Below are 12,876 nucleotides of genomic sequence, written 5' to 3'. Positions count from 1 at the left end.
AACATTAACACGAGTTCACCTTGTTTAAAGGCTACCAGCCCATCATATTATACAATTTTATTATAAACATGTTTCAAAAATCACACTTCATTGTCTCATTAATTATGAAACCAGTCTTGTGGTTTATGAATGGGCGCCCTTGAGAGAATGTACAATAACAGCTCAAAGCAATGCATATTCATAATTTCAAAAAGTATTTTACAAGTCTACAGATGAGTACCAGCAGAACAGCGCCCACCAGTGGCATATTTTCGAATACGACAACAGCAATATAGAACACCCTCGCTCATTAAATAATGAGGTCATCATTGTGATGGTTGGTATTTGCCCCTCAATCAGTAATCCTCTTTTAAATTCCCGTCGAATGTCCATTTTGTGTCTTTTCCCTCAGTTCAGTCGCCTGACGATGGTGTTAATGTCTGTACCACGAAATCCAGGATTTCCAAGGTCCTTGAGGAGACCCGCTTTGTCCCTGGTGGCATGACGGGCCACCGACAGCTTGAAAGGCATCAGGAAGTTGTTGACTACCCGGAAGGCCTTGCCAACCGAGTAGACTTCATGAATCAAATCCTCCAAACAGATAATCCCATATTTACCTAAGAATCAAGTCAAAGGGCAGTCAGTTCATCTCTGCACAGGTGTCATAAATTCATCCATTTTTATTTTAACTACCTACACTTCATTATCTTAGTTTTGCTCATTTCATATTTAAAGTGAAGACTGAGCCATGGAGAAAACATACCCAAGTGTTCTTCAATGAAGGTGTTGTCTGTTAAAGGAACCGGTCTTGTGCCCACTTTAGTCCGTCCCCTCTTCAGAATGAGCTCACGCACAGACTTCAGGTTTGGATAGCTATTTGGTAAATCAGTGTTGTGATATGAAAATAAGACCAACATTTCTAAATTGCAGTGACGTAAGACTCACCCCCAGGCCACATAGGGCTCAGCAATTTTCAACATGTCGAGAGTGGTCTTGTTGATTTTGATAAAGGTTCCGTTGAAGATTTTTCTCACCCTCAACATGTGGATAACCTTCATTACTTGAGGACTGATACCTTTAACACTAATGAGAAGAGAACAATGAGAATTTATTGTGTGTAAAAGTAGAAAATTGGGCTACTGTTGTAATACTCACTCTCGAATGCGGACAGCAATAGCTAATTTGTTCTTTTCAGGAGGCGGCGGGCCCCGCGGTTTCGTTGCCAATCGACGGATGCGAGTATCATCACGATGTTTCCGATGGCTGTCCTTCACCATGTCTTCCAAGCGCTTGAACTTTATCGGCGCACCTTTAGAGACCTGAAACAATATCACATATATTAACTGTTATTACCTGTGTAAGTTATAATAAAGACTTACTGTCTCCTTTATGGAGCAAACTATCACCATTGTTGAACTGTGGCTAGCAAGAATTTCCCCACCCCCGGGGATCAATAAATCAATCAACCAGTCAATCAATGGGATTGTATTTAGCAATGCATTGTTCATATTTGCATCAGATGACAAAGTGGCTGATCCATATAATGGCAACATACTGATTGGTTGATTAGAGGAAGTCAATGCAACATTTTACATTTCAGACAAACAAATATTTAGAAACAACATTTAACACTTTTTGTAGACTTCTCTTCGTTGTAAATGTAAACAAATTCTAAAAGACACCGTGACAAAACCAAAACAACACACTCACCTTTCTCTTTTCTTGAAGTGCACGTTTGGCTTGTGTGGCTTTAATAGCCTGGTACGCTTTCCTCTTTTTCAAGAGAAACTCTGGTACCAACTTGATAACTTTCTTTGAACTGAAAGAAGAACCAGGTAAAGAATTACATTTGATCACATACATTCTCGATCAAAATCGCTGATTAGCATCGTTTGAGTACAGTAGTGTAGCTAGCAGAATAGCATAGTCACTAATTACTACTAACAAATAACTTTCAAATCATACATTTAATAAAACAAATAGTTGCTGTATTTTGCACATGCTGACATTTCGCCCGAAATTAGAAAACATCAGAGGCTTGACACAGGAAGAACACGTGAAATGTAGAATTCAAAACAAGTTTTCTGACTAAGCAATCGTCGAAATATCAACACTAACAGAACAGATAAAAAGTATTTATCAAAGCAAGTCAAATCCAAAGTAATTTATGAACAAACAAAGACAGATGGACTGCGATGTAAATATAATCGTTACATACTCGGATTCAGCCATGGTGGAAAGTATCAACAAATTCGTGCCACTCTTCTTCGATTGTTTTTCTTCTTCTTCGTCGCGGTTTGTCAAGACGCGCAAGAAGAAGAGGCATTGTCGCCATCTAGAGTATCGGAGTGGAAGTAGATAACCTGGTAACAAGTCACCAAGATTATGGGTAAAGCAGAAATAAATTAAAAAAAAAAACTCGGTAATAACTTAATATGATGAAGAACAAAACAACCATCCAAAATATCAAAATAGTTGTACAGCTATTGTAGTCGTACCAAATTGAGGAAATGAAATACAGACCCGTTATTTTACTCACAGTATTCATCAAGTTTGTATTGTATTTTTAGTTAGACAAATAACCCGCATTAACATTGTACTTTATAAAAACATACAGTAGTGACATTCTAAACTGTTATTAAACAATAAAAAAAATTGTCAATTATTTTGCTTTAACGCCAGTGAACTTCTCCTTCTGGCGTACATGTTTAGACCACTTGGGAGCAGTATAATACAGACTAACGCAGTATCAATCTGCGGAAAAAGTTTGGAATCGCCTTCAAATTCAAATATTCTAAAACACATTAAAGAGGTCAATAAATTCAAGCTATTAACGCTTTAAAATACACAGTTGTTAAATGAAAGTCATTCCCAGTCATAAAGCATAATTCAGATAATACCGAGATAGGTAAAGGCTGCTATCAGGGCAAAAGGTGCCCACTTTGAAGAATCTAAATTGGAAAACATATTCTTTTCAAATAGTATTTTTATGAATCGAGTAATTTCATATATATATATAATATTCCTTCACAATTTCAATACTTAAGTTTTAATGTAAAATTCAAGAATTTTTCAAATAATGTTAAAAGACTGAATTAAAGAGTGTTTTACATAGAGTAATGAAAATTTATGAACGTTTTTTGTCAAATCTGTTCAAATCAGTCAGACTTCATCTTCCCGTGCGGAGGCTGGCCTTTAAGTCTTACTGCAGTGTGATACGCCAATCGTACTGTCAATCAACCTAATTGCTACGTTCATGTACAATTGGTAATAGCCAACGTGTGAGGAAAAAAAGGCGCTCAAGGGACCCTAAATTGAATTAAAAGCAAGTAGTAACATTAAAAACATTCAAACTTGAGATAATTACCACTTTTGCGCTATATTACAACGAATATTGACATGATTCAGTGTACAAAAACAATATTCTTTACAGTCTGTTTTTGAGGTAAACCTCGAGTTATGCCGCTATTTTGATAACAATCAAAAGACAATTACAATGTATGTAAAAAAATAAAAAATAAACCCATATATGCGTCCATCCCTCAAAACATTACGTACTGGTCATTAGTACCTGTGGTTAACGCTTCTGAAAAAAAAAAAAAAATTTTTCCCATAGTCATTGAAGGCAGCAGTAGTTTCATTGTGGCCCTGCAGAGCTAACGCCATCACACACAGTGGCGACAACAAGGCGAGCTCCGATTTGATGGCCACAACAGCCGCAGCCTTTATTGCACTTCTCTGATTCCACCAGAACACCAATGGAATAATAGTGCTCCGGATTATTAAGTGCACTTCAAACGGGTAAGATCCATCGTTTTATTTATTCCACCTCGTGGTCGATGAGTCCCGGACGATTAGCGAATAAATTACTAACTGTCAAATTTTTAATTATTCTTCACAACCTGAAATCTCAACTAGCTCTTGCTTTACTGTAAAAAATGTTTTGCAAAAAGGCTCTTTTAAACGTGATACACTATGTGTGTTGAGTTATAAATACACAGCAGTTTAGGTTTGGTCGTTCAAAGTGGGATGAAGCTACAGCAAAGGAACTTAATTAGTCGCGTTGATGGAGATGAAACGATATTTGCACCAGAAAGGACCAATCGATTGTTTTTCATAAACCGTTTTTTGCTCGTGCGCCGTTGTTTAACAAGCCTCCCACCTTCAAAAGCTTTCTTCAGCACCATCAGCATCCCCTATTGATGCTTAGTGGAGTCATGTGAAGGACACAACCTCGCTTGCATCGCACTGTTGTGGGATGCTTTCGAGTTTTGCTGAATGCAGACGAGGCAAGAAAATGAAAGTTTGATAAAAGTCTAATCGCATTAAGTTGGTTTGTAGTTTGTTTGGAAAAGTGCTCTTGTTTTCCGGTGAATAGTACATAATTGCACATTTCATTCTTAAGGCTTGGAAATGTAGTAGGATTATTTGTTTATATAGTTTCACCCATTCTTTACTTTGTGAAGCATAAATTTTGTTGTTTTTAGCATGTCTTGATCGAGGCAAAGAATACGTTTTATATCTGTCGAAAAAAACTGTCGAAAAAAAACATTAGCTAGAACTGACTCATTGTGACTCAACTCTTGTTTAACAACCTTCAGAATTAGTTCTCTTTCCATTAACCTTTTCATGACTCATTCGTTTCAATGTGGTTGTTTTATGCCTATCTTGATTTAAATATTTCCCTTGCCAAAACATGATGCGATCTTGAATTGTGAGAATTTATCTATGAAGACTAGAAACTAGGCCGGGGAAAATAATATATTAATAGATTACTAAGAAGTCTGTTTTGTGTGGATTTATGATTCTTACAGAGTGACAAAAGAGCATCATCTTAGCTTTATGAACTCTCACATTATTTAGCCACAAGTGCCAAAAGCTACCTGCTAAAGCCGTAATCCTCAACGTTCTTCAACTTTATATAACAACTAATCCATGCTACTCAAGAATTCAAATTTCTCCCAAAAGTCCTAATCTGAAATATTGAGAAATGGTTGATATAAGCGTGGTGAAGGTCCAATGGTTCCGGGGTTTATATCATCACGTTGTGATGTCAGATGCTCAAAACTCATGTGTTTAAAACAGGGAACACAGTGAGCCACTGTTTTCAGTACTTGGTGTCCTGCATCATCTTCCAAAGGTCAGAGTCATATCACAACAATGTTGCCCCTTGTGTCACTCCTATATAACAGCTAGTCTCTTTTCTCTCTTGCCGTTTATTTTCTTATTAATTTCTTATTTCTTTTTTATTTTACTGAGCCTATATTAGCGACAGAACCCAATAGGCGGTACAGTAATCCCTCATTTTTCGCGGATAATTGGTTCCAAAAATCACCCGGGATAAGTAAAATCCGCGAAGTACGGTCACCAACAAGAAGTACTGAGCAGGCTAACAAGTTAGCGGAAAGATGCTAATTCGCAGTCGTGTTAACACGCTAAAACGGACTTCTAAAGGAATGTAAACGAACATATAGAGCAATACTACATTGTCTTAAAGGTTAGACACATGTTTCCTCAATTTAAAATTTTTATTTGGACTTTTAAATGTTTTTTTAGTTTGGAAAAAAATCCGCGATGTCGTGAAGCCGCGATACACGCAACGCGAAGTAGCGAGGGATTACTCTATTCATATTTTGTCACCATTTTACCATCTCCTTACCAAGCCACAAATTCACTTTTTTTGAAAACATGCTAAGCTAACAGCTACGCAGCAACTTACTTTAACTTCCTCGCCTTAAGGCTAACAATAATGCTAATAATTATTGCAGGAAATATTTTCATGACAAACGCTTCCAAATTTCAAACAATCAAATGAAGAAACCTTTTGGCTTGTTCCGATTAGAATATTAGAATAGAATATATAGAATATGATGTATTTTTATTTCAATCAGGCTTGGAATCTGAATGAATGTGTCCTTGTAAACATAGACAATGTATTCTTACATGTGTCCAATTTTGACATCTTCAGCGGTTATATTATCAGAGAAATGTTGAGATATGATATATAAATTGTGTGTGAAATTAATTGAGTAATTATGAAAATATGCCCCTTAGTGAATATCATTGCGATCAATCAATGCAATCTGAAATTCTGTGAATGCTTTGAGCCTGTGGTGATAAGATGACCGTGACATATTGCTCCCCCCCCACCCCCCCTCAACGTTCATGTTCCATGAATTCTATAAAGATAAATCGCAATTTCCAAACAAACCACAACTCTTTCATCAAGTCGATCAATTGATTTAATTTCCGTGACAAGCAGTGAGGTCATGATGTGCCAGATAATTGATTCTGTCACAGAGTTACAAATAGATGATCCCAAAGAGTAGCTTCTCTTAAACAAAGAATTTTGTTTGTATAGCGATGCATTGGTGTAGCTCCCATGGGAACTTCTTTTTCAATTTTTCCATTTGAAATTGACAAGCTTAATTTTTGTTGCATGGTGCCATCAGCGGGAGTGTGTCGACACTCAGCATGGACGCGGTAAAATATGTTTTTCAGAAGCTTTGACACCACACGGGATGTTTTAACATGTTTCTAGTCAGGAAGTAAAGGGTGAAAGTCGAATCTTGACAGCCCGTCTAGAGATGCCCATCTCGGGATGTTCCTTTGCAGGAATTCAATTAGCGCGAGTTGTTTATCAGGTTCTGATGGTACTAGTGGATCAGGCAGATCATATCACGCAAATCTTTTGGATGCAGACCTCATTGCTTCCACTTGCGCTCTGCTCTCTGACATGTCAAGTCTGTTATTGCTGGTTGAAATGAAGTTGCGGTTTCATTTCCTCTGAAAGGAATCACAGTTGCAAATTTACATCTGGAGCGGAGGAAAGGCATGGCGCTATGGCTTTCTCTCATATTTCCTGGTCGAGGTTTTTCCATTTTTAATCTGCCTCATTTTCTTCTTCTTTTTTTTTTTTTAAATCTTTCAATTCCATTCTGCTCTTAAGTCCATTTAGCCCCTAGTCCGAGGTTCAATAGTGCACTAATGTGCATTGGTTGATATTTAAAATCTGAATATAAATCTTTAAGGCTACTAGCCATGGAAAGTTTGTACTGCAGCTGAAGTAGAGGTTGGAAATTTGGGGTTCTTATAACAGGTTTTAACCACAGGCGGGTGTGTGGAGCAGTTATGTAGAGCCATGGTATGATGTGCTGTTAGTTTCAGAAGCAGTTATGTGTATAAAACTCTCAAAATACATATTTTGTTCTTTTTATTTTAAATGTATTTTTAATTGTCTGCCCTAACTAAGACTTGCATTTGTCAAAATATCAATTATACTTTTGCCTTGTGGACTTTTGTTTTAAATGGGGACACATATCGAGAGCAAATAACCCCATCCAACTCTGGTGGACCAATGTTAAGTATAGATTTTGTCACCATGGTAACCAGGGCGGAGCTTGGTGGTTGTGATGCGGTAAGGACCACAACTAGTCACTTGAAAGGTTTTATTTTCTATCGTGTATTTGGCACGTACAAGTCCGAGAGTGCAGAAGGAGTTTGCACATGACGAATGAGTCAAAACACAACAGATGCTAAGCTACGCGCAAGTGTAACTCATTTTTGTCACAGGCTACATTGTAGTCATAGTTTCCTTCGAAATGGCCATCGTAACTGTCGACGCCTTATATTCAGTATAGGTTGCACAACAAACTAATGAATAACTAGTTTTGAAATCGCAGACTAGTAAAAACTGTTAAAATACTTGAATGTAATAAAAATTGCTAGCAATTTGTCTGTTTTTTTTTTTTTAAAGTGAAGACAATTTGTAATTTTAGTATTGACACATGAAGTCCATTTGTCTTTGCGGGCCACATAAAATGATGTGGCGGGCCGTATCTGGGCCCCCGGGCCTTGAGTTTGACACCTATGAGCTACAGACATCCAATTCAATTGAGTCAAAAGGTTGCGCAACAAAAATTGCATTAAGAGTTTTCATCCTTATTAGTTTTTTTTAGTTATTTTAATACATGATTCTTCTTAAAATAAATAAAAGTGCAATGGGTGGATTCAATCATTTCCTAATTTCAGGATTGTTGGAAATGTGAGTGCCTTATCACATGGTCAGTCTGTGCCTGCCACACACAAGTAACAATCAAGTGGGTGTACAGTTTCTCTATTTTGTATTGGACTGGAAAACAAAAGTGCTTTCTCTACATGGTTGCATGGTATTAAACATAAATAACCTGTTGTGATTTGTGAGATTTGTTGTGGAACAAAGGCCGTATATTTTAGCCTACAAAGCCCCCTTTTATTCACCATCTTAATAATTCTGCATTGCAAAGAAGCTGCCAAGTTCTTTAGCTTCTATGAATTTTAATACGGCTCCATTTTGCTTTACGCATGCAACTGATGTCCTCTCAGCCCACAGGAAGGGGATGTTGTTTAAAACCGTTCAGGTATTTTCCGAGCATCATCTCACATATTAACGTCTTCTCAGACGTCAGACGATGGCTGATAAGAGCCGCTTTTCATACATATATTTCCACTGCAGTGCACAGGCTCCTTAACTCTGCTGCCTGCCTTCCTGCCTGCCCTTTGCGTTGCCCTTCGCATTGTGCTCGAATCTGCGGTGTCATTTCTCTGCATTGCTCATGCAGCCGCGAGATGCTGGCAAAGGAGATGATTGCATTGTATTTACAATGTTAACATGAATCAAATGGTCATACACAGGTTTCTCTCTCTCTCTCTGCCATTTTTGCTAACCATATCATGGCATTTGTGCAATGTTGTGCTAGGTTGAATTCTGAATTCTAGTTTTTCTCATAGTGCAATCTTATGGCTAATACTCTTTTGGTTAAAAAAAAAGAAGTTATTTATTTATTATTTTTAATGTAATTATTTATATTGCTTTATTTATATTATTTCATTATTACATCATCTGTCTTGTAACTACAACATAATGCAAAATAAAAAAATTGTAATGAAAGGAAAAATAATAGAAAAATAGTTTTGAGTACCGTATTTTCCGGACTCTTAGGCGCACCTAAAAGTTTTCTCAAAAGCCGACAGTGCGCCTTATAGTCCGGTGCACCTTATATATGGACCATATTCCTAAATTTAAACTGGCCCGAAGCATTGTGTCATGAAATCAATGTGGCCCGCGAAAGACTATGAATCATGAATCAAAAAGACCATGGATCATTATTTTGTGATTATAAAGTAATTTGTTGCGTCTGAAGTTGAAATAAAAAAGATAAAATGGAGAATGATTCGATTTGGATTAAAAATCTGACATGATGCATTAATGGTGCACCTTATAGTCCGGTGCGGCTTATATAAGGACAAAGTTTTAAAATCGGCCATTCATTGAAGGTGCGCCTTATAACCCGGTGCGCCTTATAGTCCGGAAAATACGGTAAAAAAAGCATTGGGGTAGAACTGCTGGATGACAAAATATCGCAACCTAGTTTTACATTTACAGCAAGTTGTTAAGCACTTATTTCAATGAGGGACGGACATTTCAATCTGTTAGCAAAGGTAGCAAAATGCGTGTTCATGTCAGGGTTCATTCCAGGTGATAAATTTTCGCCAAATGATCAATTTACAATGACACTCAAAAAGAATATTCTTACTCACGTTCGTAGGCAGAGCGTCTTCATTTTGAGAACCAGCCATTGTTTGCAAGTGTACATTATTAAGTCTGCTTTTCAATCATTTGCTAAATCCTGCACCCTGGAGTGCAGGAGAAGGCCTCATGTTCAGTGACTGAGAATAATTGACAATTTAATCCACTCTTCAGCAGCAGCCTCTCTCTGAGGTCGGCTTGCCCTGACCTGTCAATCAAATCACATCCACCAGAATTTGTGTGAAGGTGAGTTTATGGGGTAACTTTAAGTAGTAAGATAGCATGTCATACTTAACAACACACACAATGATTTTTTTTTTCTATTAGGGCTCGAAAGTCACACAAAATACTATTTTGTTCTCGTTAGAATAATATCCGAGAGTTGTTCACGTGCTGATTTACTGTGACATTTTTATTACATGTACATGTGACTTTTTTCTACTGGCTTATAACATCTGCACTGAATTGTTGTAGGTTTGGTGTTTGTGTCAAAATTATAGCTTGACTTTCCTATTTTTGGGTCGTTTGCATCTTGTATGGTTGTATCTCTTGACTTTTATTCTGTAAACAGCAGATTGGGACCATTTCATTCCTGCCCTAAGGAAGTTGTGTCTTATGTCACTAACAGTTGTTTTATAGTCTTTTTTTTTTTTTTACAGCTCACAATGTTCCAACGCCTGTTACTCATTTTACGCTCGAGCTTCTCTCAGTTTCACAATTGCTTGTTTTTCCATTTGTTTTTCAATTTCAACTGCTTTGCATGTTTGTTAAGATGTAGACTTGACTGACAAATCCCAAATGTAAAACCGAGCATTGGCGTTTGGTTATTTGTTGTTGAATAACAAATAGGACACATCTGGGAAGCGATGTACAATTGTCGATTACATGAAAAAAAAGTGGATGATTTAGTTTGAAAAATGCTTACAGCTGAGCACCAAGTGGCACAATCTGATGTTTTTATATGTCATAGAATATACATTAAGATCAGGGGTGTCAAACGATTTTTTTCGCGAGCCGCATTGTAGTCAGAGCTTCTTTCGGAGGGCCATTATGAGTGTCAACCCAAATAAATGTATGAGCACCTCATATTATAAACAGTAAAAGCTACAAAACAAACTGACAAATAACTCGATTTCAAATCAGACGAGTAAAAACTGGTCAAATATTTAAAACATTTTTTTATTAAAAGTGAAGAGTGTCTTTGCGGGCCACATAAAATGATGTGGCGGGCCGTATCCGGCCCCCGGGCTTTAAGTTTGACACCTGTGATATAGATAAATAAACTCTGGCTCTATCAAAGTGCCTGACTTGCTGCCCACTTTGCTTCGGTCTCAGCAACATTGAATGTTTCTCATTTTGTATGGACGCTGCTGTCTTTCCGGCCAGTGAATTAGCTCACACATTTGTCCCTGTAGCTGAGCGACAGTAGCAGAATGACTGAGTCTGTTGTATCTTGGCCAGTCATGTGACAGCTCTGTGTAGCTGAGTGACTTTCCCCTGCAGCCTGAGAGCTATTATGTTTTATTAGCCAGGGCACTGATGAAGGGGTTCATCTCCCCCTCCTGGGGCCTTCTTTCAAAAACTCAGAGGACACCCCTCTGGGATGTTGTCGCCGTTATTGCGTTGGCCAGTAAGAAAGATCAATGGAGAGGAAGTAAAGAGTGCAGACGACGACATGAGTTGGCGGCCAGATGGCAATTTAATGCTGATAAAGAAGACACAAATCACATGTTTCACTCACACTGAGGCCGGAACGAGTATTTTGGGATAGCATAGACACCAGCAACCTGAAAAAAAGCTGCAGCTCCAAAAGTAGATTTCTTTCTTCACGAGCAACTCTACAATCTTCAGTAGTAATTATAATAACAAATAAAACAAATAAATTATATATACATATATATATATATATGTGTGTATATATATATATATATATATATATATATATATATATATATAAAAAATAAAATTCCCCTCTCACCCTCCGCGGGTGGTCTCCCACTCCAAGCTCGGGTCCTCTACCAGAGGCCTGGGAGCTTGAGGGTTCTGCGCAGTATTTTGGCTGTTCCTAGCACTGCACTCTTCTGGACTGAGATGTCTGATGTTGTTATATATATATGTATATATATATATGTATATATATATATATATATACACACACTTTAATATTGACAACAAATATTTTCACGTTACTATATTCTGTGTTGGTGAATAAATACAAGTTTTACATTGAGGCTTTCTTCAGTCTCATTGCCGCCTCACGTTAGCAATCAGCAAAACCACAACGACAGGTTAAATTAGATTAGCAGACCTGAGCCTTAAAGTCAAATGCGGCGCTAATGTGCTCTGAAACATTTGGCAGCCATGACAGCACATCTCATGTAAATAAAGGCCATGCATTTAACCCCTGCCAAATAATAGTTCCATTGTGTAATTCTGCTGTTTACATAATGCACTCATGCTGGAAATATAAAATTCCTATGTACCTTGTCATGAATTTATTTTTCTACTCCCTTACGATATTTATTTACAAAATTATCAGACTAATAGAGGAATGTCACAGTAGCGGCCTTTGCTCGTGTATGTCTGCAACCTTCAGTTAAAATCCTTGCTGATGTTTTTATCTACCATTTCTTTATCAGTGTTTACAAACCTTGATCTCTAGTTTGAGGTTTTATCATTTCTAATAAAAATGTTAAAACATATTTACGGCATCCAAAGCCTAGGCCTTGGTGCATTCCGATATAATTCACCAAGACCTACTTTTGACACCGCATGGCACATTGACTCGATCGTCATGTATTATTAAATTGGAAAATGAATAATTGACGATTTCTTTGTCCCAACAGGGTCTCTGTTTTGGTGGTGAACAAAGCAATGTGGAGAAAATAAAGATCCTGATACGGAGAAAAACAGAGGTACGATTGTTCGCACTTCAGTGACTTTGTCTTTTCTCACGCACATTTGTAAACAAACACATGAAGTCATTGCTTTGTCTTTGTTTGTAAAGTATCTGGCCAAATCTGGCCCGAGAGCTTCGAGTTTGACACCTATGCTGAGTGATACATTAATTACAACTATGTTTTCCTTGTATTCAAATAAAATAACATTTTATTTCTTTTGAAACTCATCCACATGGCAGTTAGATGCGCTCAAATGCTCCCCTTCTATCCTCAGACAGTGTGCAACCTGACCTTAAAGTAGTTCAAATTCTTCCATCTTTAATCCGCAGTGCAGCAGTTAGGTCAGCCCATAAATTGCAGCTGAGGTAACTTTGAGGTCAGCCAGTACAAGATGTGAAATCCCTTCCCTTAGCCTTAACTCCACTGCCG

The 12,876-nt window shown here is 37.5% G+C and overlaps 2 protein-coding genes across 6 annotated transcripts in view; one reads left to right on the top strand and one right to left on the bottom strand.

The window, feature by feature from the left end:
- Positions 1–14: 14 nt before the first annotated feature.
- rpl7l1 (ribosomal protein L7-like 1) lies at positions 15–2,296 on the bottom strand. The gene is made up of 6 exons (XM_061269730.1): positions 2,198–2,296; positions 1,690–1,798; positions 1,135–1,298; positions 925–1,062; positions 743–852; positions 15–596 (listed from the first exon to the last, which is right to left on the bottom strand). The coding sequence occupies exons 1-6, from the start codon at positions 2,209–2,211 to the stop codon at positions 388–390; spliced, it is 744 nt and encodes a 247-aa protein (XP_061125714.1). The 5' UTR covers positions 2,212–2,296; the 3' UTR covers positions 15–387.
- A 1,335-nt stretch (positions 2,297–3,631) lies between these two features.
- LOC133146254 (tyrosine-protein kinase Fyn) overlaps positions 3,632–12,876 on the top strand; it is a 37,020-nt gene continuing 27,775 nt past the window's right edge. For 4 of the 5 annotated variants that reach the window (XM_061269729.1, XM_061269728.1, XM_061269727.1 and 1 more), the window contains exons 1-2: positions 3,632–3,780; positions 12,394–12,462. The gene's annotated coding sequence lies outside the window, so the exon portion shown is untranslated. Of the gene's footprint in view, positions 3,781–9,721; positions 9,794–12,393; positions 12,463–12,876 lie in introns of all 5 variants that reach the window. The other variant, XM_061269726.1, reaches the window with a different exon arrangement.

The sequence above is a fragment of the Syngnathus typhle genome, linkage group LG22 (assembly GCF_033458585.1).
Source record: "Syngnathus typhle isolate RoL2023-S1 ecotype Sweden linkage group LG22, RoL_Styp_1.0, whole genome shotgun sequence".
In the NCBI taxonomy this organism is placed as follows: Eukaryota; Metazoa; Chordata; class Actinopteri; order Syngnathiformes; family Syngnathidae; genus Syngnathus; species Syngnathus typhle.
The sequence above is the reverse complement of the archived record's forward strand: the minus strand, read 5'-3'. Positions and strand labels throughout refer to the sequence as shown.

Excerpts from the sequence above, each read along its gene's own strand:
- rpl7l1 (XM_061269730.1), bottom strand. Across the intron at positions 1,063-1,134 it reads ATTGCTGTCCGCATTCGAGA|TGTTAAAGGTATCAGTCCTC; the intron begins GTGAGTATTACA and ends TCTTCTCATTAG. Across the intron at positions 853-924 it reads GAGCCCTATGTGGCCTGGGG|CTATCCAAACCTGAAGTCTG; the intron begins GTGAGTCTTACG and ends TTTACCAAATAG.